At 37.6% G+C, this 23,972-nt stretch overlaps 3 protein-coding genes across 3 annotated transcripts in view; all 3 read left to right on the plus strand.

The window, feature by feature from the left end:
* Positions 1-2,124, plus strand: part of LOC148884769 (uncharacterized) — a 6,712-nt gene extending 4,588 nt beyond the window's left edge. Inside the window, exon 6 of the mRNA XM_089020510.1 lies at positions 1-2,124. This exon is cut by the window's left edge and continues 698 nt beyond it. The gene's annotated coding sequence lies outside the window, so the exon portion shown is untranslated.
* Positions 2,125-2,471: 347 nt separating this feature from the next.
* On the plus strand, positions 2,472-5,204 carry LOC148884770 (uncharacterized). Its single transcript, XM_089020511.1, has 2 exons — positions 2,472-2,844; positions 4,005-5,204. Exons 1-2 carry the CDS (start codon positions 2,622-2,624, stop codon positions 4,334-4,336), a joined length of 555 nt encoding a protein of 184 aa, XP_088876637.1. The 5' UTR covers positions 2,472-2,621; the 3' UTR covers positions 4,337-5,204.
* A 1,117-nt stretch (positions 5,205-6,321) lies between these two features.
* Positions 6,322-23,613, plus strand: LOC148884771 (ER degradation-enhancing alpha-mannosidase-like protein 3). Its single transcript, XM_089020156.1, is given in 22 exon segments — positions 6,322-6,995; positions 7,069-7,114; positions 7,622-7,722; positions 8,401-8,440; positions 8,543-8,655; positions 8,746-8,899; positions 9,767-9,901; positions 10,924-11,029; positions 11,617-11,714; positions 11,819-11,944; positions 12,019-12,102; positions 13,505-13,588; positions 13,825-13,949; positions 15,105-15,273; positions 16,218-16,375; positions 16,445-16,556; positions 17,734-17,907; positions 17,982-18,147; positions 19,399-19,590; positions 20,645-20,688; positions 20,690-20,755; positions 20,757-23,613. Coding segments are annotated over 22 exon segments (2,457 nt in total). The 5' UTR covers positions 6,322-6,873; the 3' UTR covers positions 20,799-23,613.
* The last annotated feature ends 359 nt before the right edge of the window (positions 23,614-23,972 follow it).

Below are 23,972 nucleotides of genomic sequence, written 5' to 3' on the forward strand. Positions count from 1 at the left end.
CTGGCTAGCTATCTGGGTTTGCTATCTCCTTGTTATCTAACTAGCGACCTAGCTATGTATTAGTTATCTATTAGCTGGCTACCTAGCTGGCTATTTAGCTATCTGGCTGGCTACCTGGCTAGCTATCTGGGTGGCTTCCTAGCTAGCTATCCATTTGCTATCTAACTAGCTATCTAACTGGCTACCTGGCTAGCTATCTGAGTTAGCTATCTCCTTGCTATGTAACTAGTGAGCTTGCTATGTATTAGTTATCTATTAGCTTGCTACCCAGCTGGCTATCTAGCTGGCTACCTAATGAGCTACCTGGCTAGCTATCTGGGTGGCTTCCTAGCTAGCTATCTATTTGCTATCTAACTAGTGGGCTGGCTATCAGTTATCTATTAGCTAGCTAACTTTCTATCTATTTGAGTTATTCCGGGTTGAGTGAACTCACAGGAAAAACTGATCCTGACTGTAAAGTGACCTTGAGAGTTTTGAAAGGCGCTTAGAAATGAAATTGATTATCATAAAAAGCACCGTTAACAGACCAACATTTTATTTTGGTATTCTTGGGGAAAAAAATAGTTTTTCCTAGAAATGAGCACATGAAGTTATGCACTTGACAATAAAATGATTTATTGCCTCACATTTTATCCTCGGTCAAATCTTGTTTGGTGTCGGGGGAGGGGGGGGCAGCGGTTTGAACTAAAAAAACGTTCACGGGTACTGTGTGTTCCCTCCGAAAAATGTGCAAAGGTCCCACAGCCAAAGACTCGGCTTGTTTCTGTTCAAAAGTGTGTCAGAGATATTCGGTCTGACACAGGAAGATTGTCTTTTACTGCCGGCAGGGGATGCACCTGGTCGTCCCATGTTCCATGCACCAACATCCATAAACCAACAGAACGTAGACATTTTCATGGGTTGTCCTTGCCATGAACTGATAGATTTGTAACCTGGCTAACGATCTCTTCCTGCGGCAACCACACGTGCCCGCGTTCACTCAACCCCGAAGTAACTTAAATAGATAGCAAGCTCGCTAGCTAGCAAATAGATAGCTAATAGCTAGCAAATAGATAGCTAATAGCTAGTGAATAGATAATAATAATAATAATAACAATACATTTCATTTATAAGCGCCTTTCAAAACTCTCAAGGTCACTTTACAGTCACAGGATCAGTTTTTCTGCGGGTGAGCAGTGGCAGCCACATGCGCCAGCGTTCACTCAACCGGAATAACTCAAATAGATAGAAAGTTAGCTAGCGAGCTAATAGATAACTAATTGATAGCTATCTAGCTAGTTAATTAGTGAATAGATAGCTAGATAGGTAGCCAGCTAGCTAGTTAGATAGCTAATAATAATAATAATAATAATAATAATACTAATAATAATAACAATAATAATACATTTCATTTCTAAGCACCTTTAAAAACTTAAGGTCACTTTACAGTCTCAGAATAGCTAATAGCTAGAGAATAGATAGCGAATAGATAGCTAATAGCTATCCATTAGTAGGCGAATAGATAGCTATTAGCTAGCTAGCAAATAGCTTGCCATTAGCCAGCGAATAGATAGCTAATAGCTAGCTAGCAAATAGCTTGCCATTAGCCAGCGAATAGCTTCCCATTAGCCAGCGAATAGATAGCCATTAGCCAGCGAATAGATAGCCATTAGCCAGCGAGTGGATAGCCATTAGCCAGCGAATAGATAGCTAATAGCTAGCCATTAGCCAGCGAGTGGATAGCCATTAGCCAGCGAATAGATAGCTAATAGCTAGCCATTAGCAGGCAAATAGATAGCTATTAGCTAGCTAGCAAATAGCTTGCCATTAGCCAGCGAATAGATAGCTAATAGCTAGCTAGCAAATAGCTTCCCATTAGCCAGCGAATAGCTTCCCATTAGCCAGCGAATAGATAGCCATGAGCCAGCGAGTGGATAGCCATTAGCCAGCGAATAGATAGCTAATAGCTAGCCATTAGTAGGCGAATAGATAGCTATTAGCTAGATACCAAATAGCTTGCCATTAGCCAGCGAATAGATAGCTAATAGCTAGCTAGCAAATAGCTTGCCATTAGCCAGCGAATAGATAACCATTAGCCAGCGAATAGATAGCCATTAGCCAGCGAATAGCTAGCTAGCAAATACCTAGCCATCAGCCAGCGAATGTTCATTAGCCACGTTTTGTCTTCATAGCACCTCGACTTCACCCTCATATTACGCCGAATCGACATCACTCGTCCAACTTTTGTGATTCACCGCCGCCGTTTGTTATTTAATAAAGGCTTATCGAAATCAGCCCCTGGCGCCTTGTTTGCGCAGGCTCAGTGGATTATTTATAGAACGTTGCGCCAGGCTTAGTGGATTTCATGCCTGCCAAACAGTTAAATGTGCAATCTCACAAAAAGTAGGGGAGGTGTGAGCAGGGGGGGGGGGTAATAGCCATGGAATGAATGTTGGCGCCATACTCCAGGAAGCCAGTTGCTCCCCACATGTTGCGTACTTCTTCAGGATCTTTCAAGTGTCTTTACCATCTGTGCTGCGTAACCACTTCCTAAGCCAGATATTGATCCTGCATCGAAACCCACAAGGACAGCGTGACCTGGAGGTTTTTTTTTTTTTTTTTTTTTTTTGGCGGACGGAATAATGCCGGGATATTTGTCTACGTGGGTGTCTTTCTGGGTGCTTTCGTGCTTTCTTCAAGCGTCACTCGCCGACGAGTGTTCAGGCAAAGAAACGCTACTGCGGCCGCTCCCAAGCGTTTTGCCACAGTTGACGGACTGCTTGATGGAGTGCACCGAGATGACGTACGCCAGGAAGGTGCAGCTGCAGGATAAGCGCAGCGTGCGGATACAAGATTCCACTCAAGGTAAAGCGGCCGCGGCGGTCATTTTGGAGACGTTAATGATAGAGGCGGGATTGTTTTGGGTTTTTTTTTTTTTTTTGGTGGATTGGCATTTCTGGATGAGGTTAAAGGTTAAAGAAGTCAGACTGAAATAGGATGTATCAGGTATGGAAATATGGGTTAAGATTAGCCTCACAGATTTAAAGGACAACCGACTCCACTGGACAAATTGTGTCCATAATTTGTAAAACGGCTTCAAATGACTTCTACTGAGCGTATTTTATAAAGATTCCAAGGCATATAGCTATATTTTACGTTTTAAAGGACAACCGACATCACTTTTTTGTTTCCTAAGTGACATCAGAAAAACGTTTTATAGCTTCTAAAATACCCAAAACACGTAGGCTGATATTTTTAGTCAAATGCAAAACACCAATTAAAATGATTTAAGGTGTCCAAAATCTGCAAAAGATTAAGCTGCGAATTGGGCATTTTCAGAAAGTCCCGCCCCCAGTTCGTGAGGTCACGCCAGGACGTCTTGCCTTGCTCTAGAATCCAAACAATGGCTTCAGATTCAGAAAAGATGCTTTCTTGTTACACATCCAGTTATGAATATGATTAGTTCTGAAGAAGAAAGCATACATGTTTGCAATCGATTAAAGAATGTATTCCAGGTCATTTTGATGCATCTGGAGAGAAACGTAGTGACAAACTCTTTAGTACTCACAGTACCCAAAAAAAGGCAGAAGAGGGCGACAAAGCTCCGTGTAAATTGTCTCCTGGGATGTTTTGTAAGCGAACATCAAATACACCGTAGAAGTCTTGGCGCAACACACAACGATTCACCATCGCGTTAGTTATGTGTTTTCCTTCTAATTTTGCCATCAACACGTAGTTTTCAGACCAAACAAAGTACCGCATAATGCATTGAGGTGATGCAAGGTATGTCCTTTCTCGGTGAGGGGCGTTCCTTCAGTGACGTAGGGTGAGGACTCAAAAACAAGACTTCCGGAATATTGTTATTGGGATTTCCGGATGAGGTTAAAGGGGTCAGACTGATATACGATGTAAGGTTGTCAGGTTTTTTGGGTTCGAGGTGAGGGTCCATGTGCTGTTAGCCGAACGGTCTGAGTTCAATTTCGGGGCTGATCAACATTATTATTTTATCAACCATCCCTTCCCAGGAGACCTCGGGGAATACTGCTGGTCCACCAAAATCAAATGCAACGTGGGTGAGCACTTCCAGCACGCTTTTGTGGTGCTTCCCATGCACACGTCGGCCGTGGCGACCGATCTCGTGGAGGTGAGGTCGGGGGCCAGCGCTCTGTACAAGCACACGAGTCCTCTCACCATCCCAGATGCCTGCGGCCTTCGCTACGACGTCAGCGAGCACTTCGGCCCCGGCACGAGGTTCGACTCATTCTGTGTGGAGGTGGTTAGCCAGCAGGACGTCCCGCTACCAAGGTGTCCACCCTACCTTGTCACGTTCTGGCAAAGAAATCCGACTCCGATATGAGATGAGGGACACTCCCAGTCGGGTTGTACAATACAGTGATACCTCGGTTTACGAACCCCTTGGCTTACGAACATTTCGGTTTCAGAATGTTAAATTGATGACAATTTTATCTTGGCATACGAACTATTTTTTTGGTATACACACGGAGCGCCACAATGAGTGATGTGTCGTTCGAGAACGAGCCCGTTCTCTTCGCAAGAAAATACAGTTTTTACAGTACAGTAAAGTACAGTTTATTTCTTTAATTATAATACCATAGTACATTTATTATACATAAAATAAGGTATTTTGTGTAGTTTTAAGGCTTAGAAAATTAGAAAGTTATGTTTTATGGGGACCTGGGAACGGATTCTTATCATTTTAATGGTTTCTTATGGGAAATTATTTTTTGGGATACACACTTTTCGCCTTACACACTCTGGGAACCAATTAAGTTCGTAAACCAAGGTATCACTGTATCTAGTCACGCTGCTAATACGCCATAGGTGGGCGATGCTTTTGGTGGCCTTCAGTGGGGATCTACCCGAATGAATCCATCTCTTCATACCGCCACTGTCACATTACAATTATTGAAAACATCAGTCATATACATAAAAAAATGCATCATAACAGCACGCAACTGAGCATAGTAGCTTATCGGAAGCGGTTCAGATTCAATTACTGTATTTTTTTTTTTTTTTTGCACGACAGACGCAGAATTACATGACTTATTCTGAAGGCCCTGGGTAGATTAACATTTACACTGCGACACGACGGAAACTGAAGCTGTTAATAATAACAATCATTTATTTTGTGTATTTTCTTTAAGTAGGGGTTAATGTGCTTTTGTTACATATGCGATTATAATAAAAAAAAATCAATGCAAATACCACGATGTCATCTATTCCGCCATACAAATCGTGTGTATGAGATTGATATGTCTGCATTCGTCAAAACTGCCTCATCATAACAAGTAGTAGTAAATAGTACAAGCCTACTACCCTCTTGTGGTTAATTCAGGACAGTGTTTTCACACAACAATTGCTGCGATCGATTACTTCTCCACTACCGAATATGCAGTCTCACGAACCTTTTTTAGGAGAATCTAAAATCTACGTTGAGATTGATTTCCATCAAAACGTAATTTATATACAATATTTTATTGTATATAAATTACGTACCTGTCAACGTATAAATTTTCCCCGTATTGTATACTTTTTTTCATCATTTTGAATCGTGTACGCCGTATAAATACTTTTATACGATAATTTTTTTTGTCGATGAAGCATAATATGCGCATGCGCGTCACATTGTTTTGATTTTGTATTTCCGTTTCCGTATTAGAAGTCCGGCATTTGTGTTGCTATCGAAGAATCTAGTTTTAACTAGTTGATTCCTTATTTAATATTATTTATTTAATAATCATATTTCGGGTTGTTTGTAAGGTTTATTATCGCTTAATAAGGGGAATTGCAATAATTAAGTCAAAGTCAGCTTTATTGTCAAATATGCTAATATGCATGACACACAGCACAGATGAAATTACTGTCCTCTCCGACCCATCGTGCAAGGCACTTATAATGACTTAACAAACATAATATAAGGGTAGCAAAAGTAATACTCGATCATATGTATATATTTTTATCGCTGCGTACAGTCGATTATGAAAGCGTAATGTGCGATTGCACGGTAAACTGCATTTCCGCTTGTCTTAGCGTTTTTTTATCATTTCAAATACGTAATGTACGGTGTACTTTTATACGGGAATTGTAATCATTTATAAGGGCAGCTATTAGCCAAGGTTGACAGGTATACATAAAACAACGTATAAACATCACTGTGAAACACACGCCAATAACAGGTGAAGACTATTTTTTTTATAGATAAAATATTCAATGTTACGATTTAATCACACTCCCTACGTCAAAATAATAATAAACATGAGCAAAAAATATAATTATTGTCAGAATGTGAGGTGGTCGATGGAAATGAGCGTGTGTGACGTCACCAACACTACACCGCCCATGGCGTTCCCTGAGTAGCCGTGGACTGCTTCCTGGATGCCTTTTGACAGCTCGCTGCTGGACGTCAGGGGACAGTATGGCCGGGATGTTGCCTGGCGACGTGTCCCCGGTCGTCCGCCTGTAGGACAAATGCTTTATTTTACTGCGAGCAACGCGTTATTTTGATGCTCGACTTCCTCATGCTACGACTAGCTTCTAAGCTAGCATTGCTAACGGACGGAGGATGCTACTAGTTAGCCGGCTATCAATGGACATACGTGGCTTTTGAAAGTTAGCCTTTTTGCCACACTCTTTTTTTTTTTTCAATCAACGCTTTCATCATGATTTTTTTTATCCATCTATCCAGTATTTTCAGCTTCTGGTTTTGTGGGCAAATGTTTCGGCTTTCAAGTTAGGTTACATCGCTTCCGTTGTTTACATAGTGGGCAACCGAGTTCAGGTGTTGTGACCTCAACATGACTGGATCCAGCTCACACGTCATTATGGAAATGAGGAGGAAGCAGAAAACCTACATCCACTGATGTCGTCTCAAAAATGTGTCCGGCTAAATTAAGGAAAATGTGTTGGCTTCAAATCTTTCTGATCGTTGGTCTTGTTGACTGGGTAAAATGTCAAGAAATTCAACACATGACAACAGAGGAGAAGAACACAATCAGGTCAGAAACTATGTGCGAAAACATCTTGGAGTTGCTCTCAAAAGTCTTTTGTTAATCTATGTTCTCTTCATAGGGATCGGATTGTTGAGATGTTTGATCATGCTTATGGCAGTTATATGGTAAGTAGAAGTTCCAAGTGTGTAATGTACTGTGATACCTTTGGCTTACGAACTTAATTGGTTCCCTGATCGAGTGTGTAAGGCGAAAAGTGTGTATCCCAAAAATTAATTTTCCATAGGAAACCATTAAACTGAGAATAATCCATTCCCAGGTCCCCATAAAACATAATTTTCTACTTTCTAATTCCCTTAAAACTACAGAAATATACCTTATTTTATGTATAATAAATGTGTGATGGTATTATCATTAAAGAAATAAACTGTACTGTATAATTAAGGTGTTTTATTTACCTTTGTGATGTCGTTGATGGCTTGATGGAATGGAGTGGCCGGTTTCATCAGCATTAAACACTTGATGAGGAACGTAGCCTTGTTCTTTCACAATCTTGAGAAATGATCCCTTGTAGGTGCTTTCTCTGTGATAATTTTATCTAGTTCCTCATCAATTATGTTCTGATTATTATTATTTTTCCATATTTACCATCCATATTTTGTTCTGTGATCCAGAAATATGCATATCCAGCCGACGAGCTGATGCCTCTCAGCTGCAAGGGGCGCGTACGAGGCCAGGAGCCTCACCGAGGTGACATCGACGAGTCCTTGGGGAAGTATGTATATTATTGATGGAGAATAAGAAATTATCATATTTAAAAGTTTCATGCTGTTATATGCTTAGTCAACATGTGCGACTCGAATACACAATTGAAGCACAGACAACCTGGGGTCAATCTGAGGTCAACAGACACAGCTTGTTAAACTGTTGTTAAACATCAAGGAGATCTGGCCTTGGACAGAATTTAGGACTTGGGAAACTCCTTTATCACAGGAGTAATTTACGACTTGAAACTCCTTTACAGGAAGAGCTCATTAGCCAGGTTACAAATTTATCAGTTCATGGAAAAGACAATGATTTCTTGCTTACAGCTGTTTGTGCTTAGAACTCAAGAGGTGTGCTATTCTAATCAACTGTTTTACTAATGTATTCACTTTAATTTGCATATACTGTCAATAAATAGCTTGGCAGTGGGCTGCAGAATTCAGACGTCTGTCATGAATGGCTGCGTCTCCTGACGGCAGTAAAAGACAATCTTTCTGGGTCTGAGCCTTCGTCCATAGTGTCCGATCGAACATCGCTGACAATTATATTTCAATGGCTCCACTGATTTTTGTATTTTCTTACAAGCTTCGAAGTTTTGCGAGGATGGTTGTGAACATCAATGACGCCCATGTCACTCACCAATCCAAGCCCCGCCTTTTTAATACCTTGACCCCGCCTCTTTTCCCAGGTTTTCACTTACACTGATCGATACACTCGATACCCTGGTGGTGAGTTTTTCCCATTTTTTTCCCCCGTTTGTTCTTATTTCTTTAGCCTCCCGAAAACATGGTTATCTCATGACACCCGCCCCTTTGCGTCTTTGGTTGCAGGTGTTGAACAAGCTGGATGAGTTTGAAGATGGTGTTCGGAAAGCGGTGCGGGATGTACGCCTGGATAGTGATGTCGTTGTATCAGTGTTTGAGACCAACATCAGAGTTTTGGGGTAGTTATGCTAACCTTACCGTTGCTCTTGAAAATAATAAATAAATAACACAATAAGTTGCACTTTACTTAAATAATTGAATGATTCCAGGGGTCTTCTCGGGGCCCACGTGATGGCTGACCTGCTCCGTCAGCGTGGAGGGAGGATGCAGTGGTATGAAGATGAACTCCTCAAAATGGCGATGGAACTTGGCCATAGATTACTGCCTGCCTTCAACACCTCAAGTGGCCTTCCTTACCCCAAGGTACTCAGAAATCACCTGGTTGGAGCTTTCAGGCCCTTCTGGCAAAGTCCTTTAAATTAAATTACTTAGCGTGATAATGGTAGAGATGGGCGAATGACACAATTGTGTCCTTTTTTGAAATGTATACCGTAATTTCCGGTGTGAATGTGAATGAATGGGGGGAACGTCCTGGCCGTTCAAATGAATGGGAGAGATCTCCCCTGGTGGCAAAATCCGGTACTGCAGTGCCTGGTAGCGCCTCCAATGAATGGGAACGTGGCCGAGCCGTTGAAATGAATGGCGAAGAGCGCCCCTGGCGGTCAAAGGCGGTACTGTATCTCCATAGAAATGAATGGGAACGTGGCCGAGCCATTGAAATGAATGGCGAAGAGCGACCCTGGCGGCCAAATACGGTACTGTGCCTCCATAGAAATGAATGAGGAAAATGGCCTGCGCATTGAAATGAATGGGGGAGAGCGCCCCTTGGCGGGTAAAGGCGGTACTGCGCCTCTCTTCAAATGTTCGTTACTTGTGTAGAATAAAGACGGTTGTGTCTATTCTTATATCTCGAGGGTATATTTGATACTTTTGCACTATGTACGGTATTTTTTGCGTGAAACATTGTTTTCTACTTGTACAGCTCAGTCTTAAGACACGTTTTTGTACCTGCTTTTTACATACTTTGTGACGCTTTGTACAGTGATTTGTTGGGTGCGCCTTAGACACCGGAAAATACAGTATTTTTTTTCCCCCTTCACTGTCAGCTCATGAGTTCCATAGTGTCAAGTTTCGGCTTCTGCCTTCATTCCGTCATTACACAGCTTTGGTTTATGCTTGAAAATTAAACATCAAAGTCAGTTAACATGTTGGAAATTCTTTTCTCTCGAGGTGAATTTACGTTACGGAGTGCAAAATCCACTTTCGCGCACAGGCACCGAGTCGCACACGTGCACGGCTTGTGCTGGAACAATGATCCTGGAGTTTGCCGCTTTGAGCAGACTGTCTGGAGAGTCGGTCTTTGAGGTACTTCTCCAAAACATTTTTTTTCTTCTGTGCATGTGGGCAATAATAGTAGTACATAGTAATAATAATAATGATAATAATGATAAAGATAATCATAAAGATAATCATAAAGATAAAGATAATAATAAAGATAATAGATAATAATAATAGATAATAATACATACAATACAATACATAATAATAATACATAATAATACATTTCAATTATGTATAATAATAATACATAATAATACATAATAATAATACATAATGATAATACATAATATATAGTAATAATGCATAATAATAATACATAATATTAATGCATAATACATAATAATGATACATAATACATAATAATAATCATGATAATACATAAATACATAATAATAATACATAATATATAGTAATAATGCATAATAATAATACATAATATTAATGCATAATACATAATAATGATACATAATACATAATAATAATCATAATAATACATAAATACATAATAATACATAGTAATACATAATAATAGTACATAATAAATAATACCTAATAATAAGACATAATAATAAAAATCAAAAATAAAAATCTAACACATAAAATATATATAATATATAAAAATAATAATAATATATAGTAATAATGCATAATAATAATACATAATAATGATACATAATAATAATCATAATAATACATAAATACATAATAATAGTACATAGTAATAAATAATAATAGTACATAATAAATAATACCTAATAATAATACAGAATAATACATAATAATAAAAATCATACACAAAAATAAAAATCTAACACATAAAATGAGCTGCCCTCTTATAAGTATGCATTCAAGTCATGGATGCTACAGTGCATTCATACAATAATTAAACTTCCAAAACCAGTTTGCTTCTTTTAGTACACTCCACTTCTTCATAAAAAAAAGAACATTTTTATATGATATTCATTTTTTTCATACTGGAATGAATTGCGTGACACTTGACCCAACTCGACTGGTCATGTGACGTCATTTTTTTAATTTATTTATAGGAACATGCCCGAAGAGCTTTGGATGTCCTTTGGGAGAGGCGACAGAAAGGAAGCGACCTGGTGGGGACTGTCATCAACATCCATAACGGCGAATGGGTCAGACGCGGTGAGGAAATCTAAACGCTTTTTTTTGGACATGTATAATATTTCCCTCAAAAACTATCAAGGACCAGGATGTTATTCATGAGCGCATTATTTTAAAACTCCACTTTTCTCATACAGCGCTAGCAATCTGAAGACATTTTCCGAAACAAGGTCGCAAATTGATGTTAGCTAAATAGCCTAGCTATGGTAGGCTTTTGTATTAATAATAATACTAAGAATAAGAATAATACATTTCATTTTAAGCGCCTTTCAAAGCTCTCAAGGACACTTTACAGTCACAGACAAGCATCGGTACTATAATAAATAAAATACAATCACAAATACAATGCAATAAATAAAATACAACTATAAATAGAAACAAGAGAGAGAGCTACACAGAAAATGCAATTTTAAATCGGTGGGTTTTGAGACGGTATTGGTCACTCACCTCATTTCCCGACACCCACGTCACTCACCGGACCCAGCTTGACATTTTACAATGAACCCAAGAGAATAATCAATTACGCTGTAACACTTTAGCTAAATCGACGTTACCATTTTTTAATCTGTGGCAATCTGATGTCGATTTGCGTATCCGTGTGTTTGCAGATAGCGGCGTTGGTGCCGGCATTGACTCGTACTACGAATACCTAATGAAGGCCTACATTCTCCTGGGAGATGACGTCTTTTTGGAAAGATTTAACGCTGTAGGTTCTCCTCGTCATTTTTTTTTTGTGTGTGCAAGCATTTTTTGAGTTCACCATTTTCACATTAGCTCATGTATTTTTTTTTTGGGATGATTTCCTATTAGCACTACAGTGCCATTATGAAGTACATCAGTCAACCTCCGTTGTTGCTTAACGTGCACATGCACCAGCCGAACGTGACCGCGAGAGGCTGGATGGATTCCCTGCTGGCGTTTTTCCCCGGTTTACAGGTTCGTTTTTAATGCACGTCACTCTTCCCTTGCTGTCAAATTTAGCAACTCTTATTTTTAACATTTAAACACAGGTCTTAAGAGGAGATCTGAAACCAGCCATTGAAACCCATGAGATGCTGTACCAAGTCACAAAGCAGCATAAGTTTCTTCCAGAGGTAAAAAATAAAATAAAAATAAAATAAAAATAAATTGCAAGTGCATCTCTGTAAATAACTCATTCACTGCCAGACGTGCAAAAATGTGTCCACTCCAGTTCCAGGGTTTGTAATAATAATAATAATAATAATAATAATAATAATAATAATAATAATAATAATAATAATAACAATAATAATAATAATAATAATATAATAATAATAATAATAATAATAAATAACAAGAACGACTACGACAAAAACTACAATTACAATAATTATAATAATTATAATTAATTAATAATACAAATATATAATAATATGTTTAATAATATATATAATAATAATAATAAATAAATATATATTCAAAATATAATAATAATTATAATAATAAATAACAACAATAACTACAACAATTACAATAATATATAATATGTATAATCATATATAATAATAATATAATAAATACATATATATTAAAAAAATAATATAATAATAATATGTATTATTATTTTATTATTATTATTATTATTAGTAGTAGTAGTAGTAGTAGTAGTAGTAGTATTAAATGATAATATAATAATATAATACTATCATAATATAATAATACATTTGATTTCAAGCGCCTTTCAAAGCTCTCAAGTACACTTTACAGTCACAGACAAGCATAAACATTGTCACTCAAATTATTATTAATAATAATAATAATAAATAACAACAATAACTACAACAATTACAATAATTATAATAATTCTAATTAATTAATAATAAAAATATATAATATGTATAATCATATATAATAATAATATAATAAATAAATATATATTAAAAAATAATATAATAATAATATTTATTAGTATTACTTTATTATTATTATTATTATTAGTAGTAGTAGTAGTAGTAGTAGTAGTAGTATTAAATGATAATATAATAATATAATACTATCATAATATAATAATACATTTGATTTCAAGCACCTTTCAAAGCTCTCAAGTACACTTTACAGTCACAGACAAGCATAAACATTGTCACTCAAATTCCAAAACCCACAGAATATTGTGGACTACGTCAAGATTCAATACAGTGTTAGAAACCTTGTACTCTCTTCTTTCATCTGAAAAAAAAAGAGTTAATTCCTAAGTTAGATCGTTTTGGAGGTATCTGAACTTGAAATTGGGGCAGTTGTCCAAAATACAATGTAATATATTCATATCGGTTTATATAGCGCTTCAAAAACAGCTAAAGTTGCAACAAAGCGCTAACATAGAAAAAAGACAAATGCTGCCACCTTGTGGAAAAGAAAAAAAAACATTGCCAGAGGCCATGGCCAGCGCTTTATCGGCACTCATGCATGAAAAAAATAACCCAGCCTATCCTGCAATTATTTTTTTTCCATGATGTAATTGTATTTAATTCTCTGTAGGCTTTTACCACAGAATTCCGAGTTCACTGGGGCCAACACCTCCTGAGACCAGAATTTGCAGAAAGTACCTACTACCTCTACCAGGTGACCAACCGGACTTGATAGTCAACAAGAAAGAAACAAAGAAAGAATCACAACTACAATTGACGATATTTGCTGCAACAAACGGAATGTACCATGTTGCTCTACATGCCAAATAGAACACAGTTCAGTATCACTTGAACACACAATAAAATACATTTTTATTTCTTTTTACATTGAATTCAACACGCACGTACACGTCTATCTTTCCGTTTGATATTCACTCATCTTTCTGGCAGGCCACCGGTGACCCCTACTACCTCAGAGTGGGCCAATCCATCGTGGAAAAACTCAACGCTTATGCCAGAGTGCCTTGCGGGTTCGCTGCTGTACAAGATGTCCGCACGGGGACGCATGAAGACAGGTACTGGGCTCGTGGATATCATAAAACCTTCACCAGAAAAAAAACAAGAGTTTCCTGGCTGTTAATGAGGTGGAAGGGAATGTTTAACCTTGATTTCTGGTCCGAAGTGCCATCATGCATACGTTTCAGTGGTGATTTGCTGCCATCTGTTGGTTGTTTGATGCTATGACAAGTATTTTTTTTTTTCGCCTGACAAATTAGAATACAAATAATAATAATAATAATAATAATAATACATTTTATTTCTAAGCACCTTTCAAAACTCTCAAGGTCACTTTACAAGGTCACAGGATAAGTTTTTTTGTGTGTGAGCAGCGGCAGCCACACGCGGCAGCGTTCACTCAACCCGGAATAACTCAAAAAGATAGAAAGCTAGCTAGCTAATAGAATGCTAGATATCTAGCTAATAGGGAGCTAGCTAACTAGATAGCTAATATGTTTCCGGACTCAAATAGCTAGCTATGTGTGTGTGTGTGTGTGTGTGTGTGTGTGTGTGTGTGTGTGTGTGTGTGTGCGTGCGCGCTCTTGCGCTTTCAATTGCATGTGTTTGAACTTTGACACGCAACTTCCTGTTTGGAGTGGCTTTGTGCTCATGTCATTCGGCGCGCTCACTCGGTGGAAAGCTTCCTGCCATTTTGACTGGACGCTCATTCTAGCTCTCCATTAGCTATCTATTGGCTGGCTAGCTAGTTTTTTATCTATTTGAGTGAACGCTGGCACGCGTGGCTGCCGCTGCTCACCCACAAAAAAAAATGTATCGTGTGACTGTAAAGTGACCTTGAGAGTTTTGAAAGGCGCTTGAAAATGAAATGGATTATTATATTATTACTATATTGCTAATAGCTAGCTAGCTAGCTAGATAGCTAATAGCTTGCTAGCTAGATATACAAAAACGACATTTTTTTTCTTCACCGACCATTACCGCTTCTACCTGCCTATTCTATTAGCTAGCTAGCTTTCTATCTATTTGAGTTACTTCCGGGTTGAGTGAACGCTGGCGCGATTGTGGATTCTGCTGCTCACCCACAGAAAACACATATTAGCTATCTAGCTAGCTATCTATTAGCTGTCTAGCTACCCAATTTGTCTAAGTGACTCTTGATTTTGACTTTTACTAAACAATTTTAGGCCAACCATTTCTATTTTTCTCCATAGGATGGATTCATTCTTTTTGGCCGAGATGTTCAAATATTTGTACCTGCTGTTTACGGAGAAAACGGAGCTGCCCATCAGTATTGACGACTACATCTTCACCACGGAGGCCCACCTTCTGCCCGTGTCTCTATCCACCACCACGCAGCCATCTTGTCAAGGCAACAAAACAGTCAGTGGGCTCGTCAATAGTGCGCACGTACACACACACAAACCTGACTTTTTCAAATGAGTGGTAACATATTTATTTACTTATTTACTTATTTACTTATTTGCTTATTTGCTTATTTGCTTTTGTGCTTTTGTGCTTATGTGCTTTTGTACTTTTGTACTTTTTTACTTTTTGTACTTTTTTACTTTATTACTTTTTTACTTTTTTACGTTTTTACTTTACTATGTTTTACTTTACTACGTTTTTATTATGTTTTTACTTTTTTAGGTTTTTACTTTATTACATTTTTTTATTTACGTTTACTTTTTACTTTACTACATTTTTATTTTTATTCTGTTTTTACTTTATTACGTTTTTACTTTATTACGTGTTTACGTTTTTCCTCTTTTCCTTTTTTACTTATTTACTTTTTTACTTTTTTTTTTACGTTTTTACCTTATTACGTTTTTACTTTCCTACGTTTTTATTTTTATTACGTTTTTATTTTAGTACATTTTTATTTTTGTTATGTTTTTACTTTACGACTTTTTTAATTTTTTACTTTTTTTCACTTTCTTTACTTTTTTTACTTGGGTCTGGAGTTATCGGATCTTGAAATGGGGGCGGATGTACAGAATACAATACAATGCATCCATATTGCCTTATATAGCGCTTTAACAACAGCTGAAGCTATAACAAAGCACTAACATGGACAAAAGGCAAATGCTGCCCCCTCGTGGAAGGAAAAAACATTGCCAGAGGTCTGACCAGCGCTTTACCCAGCCCTCCCGGCAAGAAAAATCAAAATCCAAACAAATTGGGAATGGCGCTCCACGCTTTTCAATTCCTGAATAAATTTGGGAATGGCAGTAAATGAGTTGAGTTAAAATGTCTTTCTATTATTTGCGTTGTAACTGCATTGTGTGCTTTTTAAATGTATTTTTCTGATTTCTGCGTGATATTAGGAAACTCGTGCTGTGGCTCACAAAGAGGATCTGTTCACACACACTTGCCCGAGCACGGATACGTTGTTCCCCAACAACCCTTCATTTGCCAAAAGCATCCGAGACGGCTACAAATACCTGACGGGCGTCGGACGAGCTGTCCACCCTTCACCAATCAGGTGCTTGTTTTTACGTTCGCTTTCTTTTTTTAAAAATGTGACTTCGAACCATTTTTTTTGTGTGTGCAGAGAAATGGAGTTACCTCTTCATGATAGCGGCATCGAACCGGTGGAGTTCCTCAAAAGAATGGGCATTTCTCTCACTCCATTCAACGGGTTCGGCGTGGGAGGCGTCAGAAAGGTACTTCATGTGCCATAGAGAATAGATAGAAAAGAAATTATCATATTTAAAAGTGTCATGCTTAGAAAGCTAGCTAGCTTTCTATCTATTTGAGTTACTTCTGGGTTGAGTGAACGCTGGCGCGTGTGGCTGCCGCCGCTTACCCACAGAGAAAAATGATCCTGTGATTATAAAGTGACCTTTCTTATTCTTATTATTATTATTATTATTGTTATTCCTATTATTATTATTATTATCATTATTATTATTATTATTATTATTATTATTCCTATTATTATTATTATTGTTATTAGTATTATTCTTATTCTTACTCTTACTCTTCTTATTCTTCTTCTTCTTCTTCTTATTATTATTATTATTATTATTCCTATTATTCTTATTATTATTATTATTATTATTATTATTATTATTATTATTATTATTATTACTCTTACTCTTATTCTTATTATTATTATTATTATTATTATTATTATTCCTATTATTATTATTGTTATTAGTATTATTCTTATTCTTACTCTTACTCTTCTTTTTCTTATTCTTCTTATTATTATTATTATTTATTATTATTATTGTTATTAGTATTATTCTTATTCTTACTCTTCTTCTTCTTCTTCTTCTTCTTCTTCTTCTTCTTCTTCTTATTATTATTATTATTTTTATTATTATTATTATTATTATTGTTATTCCTCTTATTCTTCTTCTTCTTCTTCTTCTTCTTCTTCTTATTATTATTATTATTATTATTATTATTATTTTTATTTTTATTATTATTATTATTATTATTGTTATTCCTCTTCCTCTTATTCTTATTCTTATTCTTACTCTTACTCTTCTTCTTCTTATTATTATTATTATTGTTATTATTATTATTATTATTATTATTGTTATTAGTATTCTTCTTCTTCTTCTTCTTCTTATTATTATTATGATTATTATTATTATTATAATAATAATAATAATAATAATTAATAATATAGCTTGGCAGAAGGCTGCGGAAGTTGGGCTTCGGTCACGAATGGCTACGTACCCTACCGGCAGTAAAGGACAAACTTCCTTTGTTCAAGCCTTTGTTCACAGTGTCCGATTGAACATCTCTGATAACGTCTTCTGACTTTGGTGGAAAAAAAAACCTGAGCATAAATCGACTTTTTCATTTTTTATGTCTTTTATTTTTTAGGAGCACACAGGTGCATGTAGGATGAAACTGATGGCGGAGATGAGGCAACCGCTGGATGAAGAGGAAGTGGTTCCTCACGTAGTGCAGCTTATATCTCCTCCATTTTTGGGGAGGACCGTGCTCACCGCAGGTCCCGCCAAGTTCGGAATGGACCTAACCAAGCGTGAACACGGCGTAAGTTTTTCCCGTGGCGATTCGTCGCAACAGGTTTTTTTTTTTTTGGCATCCAATAATCTCCTGCCTGGCAGGTGAAGGGCAGCATCGCAAAAGCGTCCCCTTACACGGCGTGCGGGCCACTGGAAAATCCAACTGAGCTGAAAGGCAACATCGCCTTGGCGCTACGCGGCGACTGCATGTTCGCGGCGAAAGCGCGCTGGCTGCAGGAGGCGGGCGCCATCGGCGTCATTTTCATCGGTGAGCGTCATCGCCTCGAGTCATTTTCCCTCTTCGAGATTGGAATGCGGTCAACTTTTGTCCCCGTTGTCTTTTTTTTTTTTTTAGACCACCAGTTTTGAGCTCATTTTGTGGCAGTTTTGGGACACTTTACGTCAGGGGTGTCAAAGTCGTTTTTTTGCTGCGGGCCACATTGTAGATATGGTTTCCTCCCGAGGGCCGTTATGAATTTGGGGAAGCCATTACAATGTTTAATCCCCTCCACATATTACATACAGAGCGCTAAATAAAATAATTAATAACTAGTTTTCAAATCTGAAAGTCAAGAAAAATGACTTATTGTGGTTTAAATCCAAAAATATGACATTTTGGTTAGGATGTTAGCAAGTACAGTGACACCTCAATTTACGAACTTAATTGGTTCCCAGACAGAGTGTGTAAGGCGAAAAGTGTGTATCTCAAAAAAAAAAATCCCATAGGAAACCATTAAAATGGGAATAATCCGTTCCCGGGTTTCCATAAAATATACTTTTCAACTAAATAAGCCTTAAAACTACACACAACATACCTTATTCTATGTATAATAAATGTGCTATTGTGTTGCAATGAAAGAAATACACTGCATTGTATCATCAAGTCACTTTATTTGCATTTGTGATGGTCATTGATGGCTTGATGGAATGGCGTTGGAGGTCGAAGGTCAAACGGAATTGCTGTTTGGAAAGAGAGGCACATTACATGAGGACTGTAATTAAAGAAATAAACTGTGCTGTAAAATAAAGTTTTATTTACCTTTTTGATGGTCGTTGATGGCTTATGGAAGGAACCTCTGGTGCTGTTCGGTCGTGTGCTTTCGCCGAAGATCACTCCGCCAGCCGTGGTGGGTGCGTATTATGAAAATAGTGCTTATTATAAGGTTTAATTTTCAGAAATTTGAAGTTTGTAAGACGAAAAGTTTGTAAGATAAGGTGTTTGTAAGTTGAGGTCTCACTGTATCATGGACAAGTTCACAAGTTTGATTTGCTTTCGCGGGCCGAAAAACATTATGTGGCGGGCCGGATTTGGCCCCCGGGCCTTGACTTTGACACCTGTGCTTTACGTCATTTTTATTGGTGTTTTACATTTGACTTAAAATATCAGCCTACGTGTTTCGGGTATTTTCGATGCTATAAAACGTTTTTCTGATGTCAGTTAGCAAACAAAAAAAATGGTGTCGGTTGTCCTTTAAGATCGGAATGTGGTCAACTTTTGTCTTTTTTTTTTTTTTTTTAGACCACCAGGAAGGAAGCAATAGTGAGGAAACGCCGCTTTTCCAAATGGTCGGCGACGGCGACTCCACTCACGACATCGTTTTGCCGTTGGTCTTCGTGTTCAGCCGCGAGGGCGCCGTCCTCGCCGCCGCCTTGGAGGAACATCGCAATGTGGACGTACTGCTGCTCCCTAAAGAGAAGCAGCTGGGACACGGTGAGCGTGACAGAAACAAATATTTGTAAAAAAAAAAAAAAAAAATCCCCAAACTAGACCAGCCAGTTTTTCTGTGACGCGCTTTATCGTGCGACTTCCTTTGTTCCTATGCACAGCTATTCGTAATCCTAAAACTGTGAAAATTAACTCATTCGCTGCCATTCCCGAATTTATTCGGGAATTTGAAAAGTGTGAGGTGAAGCGCCATTCCCAAATTTGTTCGGGTTTTGTTTTTTTCTTGCAGGAGGGTGCCGATAAAGCGCTGGTCAGACCTCTGGCAATGTTTTTTTCACTTCCGCGAGGGGGCAGCATTTCCCTTTTGTCCGTGTTAGCGCTTTGTTACAGATTCAGCTGTTGTTAAAGCGCTTTCGAAATCAATATTTATAATAATAATACATTTCATTTCTAAGCGCTTTTCAAAACTCAAAAGTTTTTCTGTGGGTGAGCAGCGGCAGCCATACGCGCCAGCCTTCACTCAACCCAGAAGTAACTCATAGATATAAAGCTAGCTAGCCAGCTAATAGATAGCTATTAGATAGCTATTAGATAGCTATGTGGATATAATAATAATAATAATAATAATAATAATAATAATAATAATAATAATAATAATAATAATAATAATAATACATTTAATTTCTAGGCGCCTTTCAAAACTCTCAAGGACACTTTACAGTCACGGGATAAAATCTTGTTTTTTTTTTTGTGCGGGTGAGCAGCGGCAGCCATTCGCGCCAGCGTTCACTCTACCCGGAAGTCATACAGCAGCAAAGTTATGAAAGGAAGAGGAAAGGAAAGAAAGAAGTAGAAAAACAAAATACAGGAGCTGCTGGAAAGGAAGCCACTCTATCTTGAAGTAAAAAAAAAAACAACAACAAAATAACAAATAATATGACATCACAAAGACACAGGGAGTCATGCATTTTTCATTCAGCAATTGCTGTACCCTCTTTGTGACATGAAGCAGTTCTAGATGGAAGAGGAGGGGGGAGGAGGGGTTCTAGAAAACTATTTAAAAAAATCTTAGTCTTTATTATCGTCTCTTTGTTTCCAGGTAAGACAGACCAACCAGTTCTGAACATTAAACTGAGACTTTCCAAGGCAGAAGAAGAAGAAAGAAGAAGAAGAAGAAGAAGAAGAAGAGGAGGAGGAATCGAGTGGTCCGCGCTGTGAAGGTACTCCTTGACCAAAGTGAAGGAACCACATGAGCTGCAGACATTTGCACATTTGTTGAAAATGAATTTTGGGCATTGTGTGTGTAAAACACACACATACACACACACACACATTCCTGTTTCAATGGTTTTGTGAGGTCCGGATAACTCCAGATAAGGAGTGAGGACCACCATTGCTAATACGTTTAGAGAAGAACAAGTGTTCCATTTGAACACTAAATGTCACCCCATTTCCCACTTCAACTTCTTGAAAAACAAAGAAATAAAAAGCGGACTTGAAACTGAAATAACAGCAGGAGTGAGGTTTCTGAATGGCTACATTCAAAGTCCTCACCCCTGTCGTGAATTTGGTTAAAATATCGTATTACTTTTTGTGGTATGTACTGTTTTCCTCTCATTAACCACGCACACACACACACACACACACACACACATAAACACACATAGTGAGTAAAAAGTGTGTGTATCCAAGTGAAATGAAAATACACACCCAAAAATCATTTTGGGTGAATTTGAGGACCTCTCTGAAACTTTAACAGATGCGTATATAGACCTTCTAGAAGCCTTTAGAATGAAAAACTTGTGAGGACCGGCCAAAAGGTCTTCACTTGTCAAAAATGTCCTCACTACGTATGCTATAAAATGTTAGTGGTCCTCACAAGACTAGACATACAAAACACACACACACACATAAAACGACGAGCTTGAATCCTCCATGTTGCGATGAAAAAAAAAAAAAAAAGTAGGTCATTCCGGACCAAAGATGTTCCCATAGTTGATTATTCTGGGCTGCCTGATTGAATCTCATGCAGTGACTCTTGGTTGCCATCGACGACCGACCCTGGACTTAATAGCTCACCTTCCGGATTCACGTAAAGGTGTGTTCTTTTTTTATGCAATGTTTTTTTCAATCTAGACTTTGCACTTTTTTTTTACCCTCCTTCAAGTGTTTAATGATAAAGAATGATAAGTGAGATTTCTATTTCGTTTTTGCTTAAGTGATTAAATGATCTTATAAGAAGCTTCAGGGAATTTAAAGAGTATTTTCTGTCATTGAAAATTCCCATCCCGACATTCCGTTTGCGACGTTTTCACATTCCAAGGAAAGATGAAGCGATCTTGCATTTTTAAGCACCACAACTATTATTTTCTTCAAAATGTGCAATCTTTTTATTTTATTGAGTTTAAAATAATTCACCTTACATTTCCCATCCGATTAGTTCGATGTGAACAGGAAAATAAGACCAAAATCCTCATCATTTCCAATTTGTTTTTAATTTTTCTCGTAGAAAATATGAAATTTCTTACTTAATTCTCACTTTATCTTTTGAACGGCACTTTTTTTTGTAGTATTTTGAATTTATTATCACTTAACTACGTCTGTGTAAGCTCTCAATCGTACAGGAGTGGTTTCATCGATGAAAAGGATTCATCTGTACTTCTTTGAATGTTTCGGACGTTTCGCTACTCATCCGAGACGCTTCGTCATCGAATTCAAGTTGTGCTGGTAGCTCTGGCCCTATATATATATATATATATATATATATATATATATATATATATATATATAATGGGGCAATCAGAGGCAGTCATAGAACATAAAAAAAAAACAGTTTTCGGTCCGTTACAAATAATGTTGTATTAGCTATCCATTAGCTAGCTAAGCTAGCTGTTAGTTGTCGAGCATGCTGGCTGTTAGCTGGCTAGCTGTTGGATATCTGGCTATCCATTAGCTATTAGCTATCCATTAGCTATCTGGCTAGCTATTAGCTATCCATTAGCTATCTGGCTAGCTATTAGCTGTCCAGTTGGCTGGCTGTAAGCTGTCTAACTGGCTAGCTGTTGGCTATCTATTACCTATCTATTAGCTAGCTAGCTTTCTATCTATTTGAGTTACTTCCGGGTTGAGTGAACACTGGCGCATGTGGCTGCTATCTTATCCCGTGACTGTAAAGTGACCTTGACAGTTTTGAAAGGTGCTTAGAAATGAAATGTATTATTATTATTATTATTATTATTATTATTTATTATCAGACAGGAACAAAAGAAGTAATCAGATTACTTTCAGGGAGTAGTCCACTGCTCCCCTCAACCTTAGAGCAGGGACCTATCAGAGCAGAGATCTCTGTCCATTAGGGATAAACATATAGAGCCAGAGCTACCAGCACAACTTTACTTCATTGACGAAGCTTTTCGGATGAGGAGGGATCCTTTTCATCGATATTACGTAACTAATTACGAGTCTAGGAAGATTGCGACGATGCTTTGCAAAATGATTTCCCAAAGGTTCATAATGACTTTTTGTTTTTCTTGTGGTGTTATAACTTCACCCTCATCGATCTGCGACTATATTGCTGTTATTCATCACATTTTCCTCGTCGTATTATTCTTCGGGGTGGAATTTCTCACCCCTATTGAGAGGCGGCATGATGTTATGCAATGACTTCATTATAGTTATGTGCGAGCCCAATTTATGATTTATGGAATTTTTTCGATATAAATGCATGGCTCTCATGCAACATGTGTTGCATCGTTTGAAATGTTTTGAATTTTTTCCTTTTGTTTGCACAGTGGAACTTTTCCATCATGCTGCTGTTTTATTTTATTTTATTTTATTTTATTATCTTTTGTTTCTATTCAAGGTTTTTATTGTTGTTTACCAGTCCGAATGACAAAATGCATCCTATGTTTGCATTTAGAGGATTTTGGACAACATTTGTACGTACCTCAGGTCTGTGCTCGTTTTTTCCTCAACTGTCACGTCATCGGTGGTCGAACTGTGCCAAAAAAATACAAATAAATGGGATTTTGTCTTATTTTGAAGGCAGCCATTAAAGATAAAATGTGAGCTCCCCCCCCCCCCCCCTGTCTTTTGTTTTTCCACAATAGTCTGTCGTGGTCCTATTTTCAATTGCGCTACTGATAAGGCACAGCAAACAATCTTACAGGTACATTTAAGTATGATTATTTCAACTGAAAAATAAATGTTTGACGACTGGAATATGCTTGCAGACGGACAAAAGAGAAATATACATAAGAGTTTTACCTCGGTTTACGAACCCCTTGGCTTACGAACTTTTCGGTTTAAGAACGTTAAATTTCTGAAAATTTTACCTTGGCATACAAACTTTTTTCCGGGATACACACGGACTTGCCACAATGAGTGATGTGTCGTTCGCTAACGAGCCCGTTCTCCTAAAAGAAAAT

The sequence above is a fragment of the Hippocampus bargibanti genome, linkage group LG18 (assembly GCF_051943395.1).
Source record: "Hippocampus bargibanti isolate YZ-2025 linkage group LG18, ASM5194339v1, whole genome shotgun sequence".
NCBI classification, from domain to species: Eukaryota; Metazoa; Chordata; class Actinopteri; order Syngnathiformes; family Syngnathidae; genus Hippocampus; species Hippocampus bargibanti.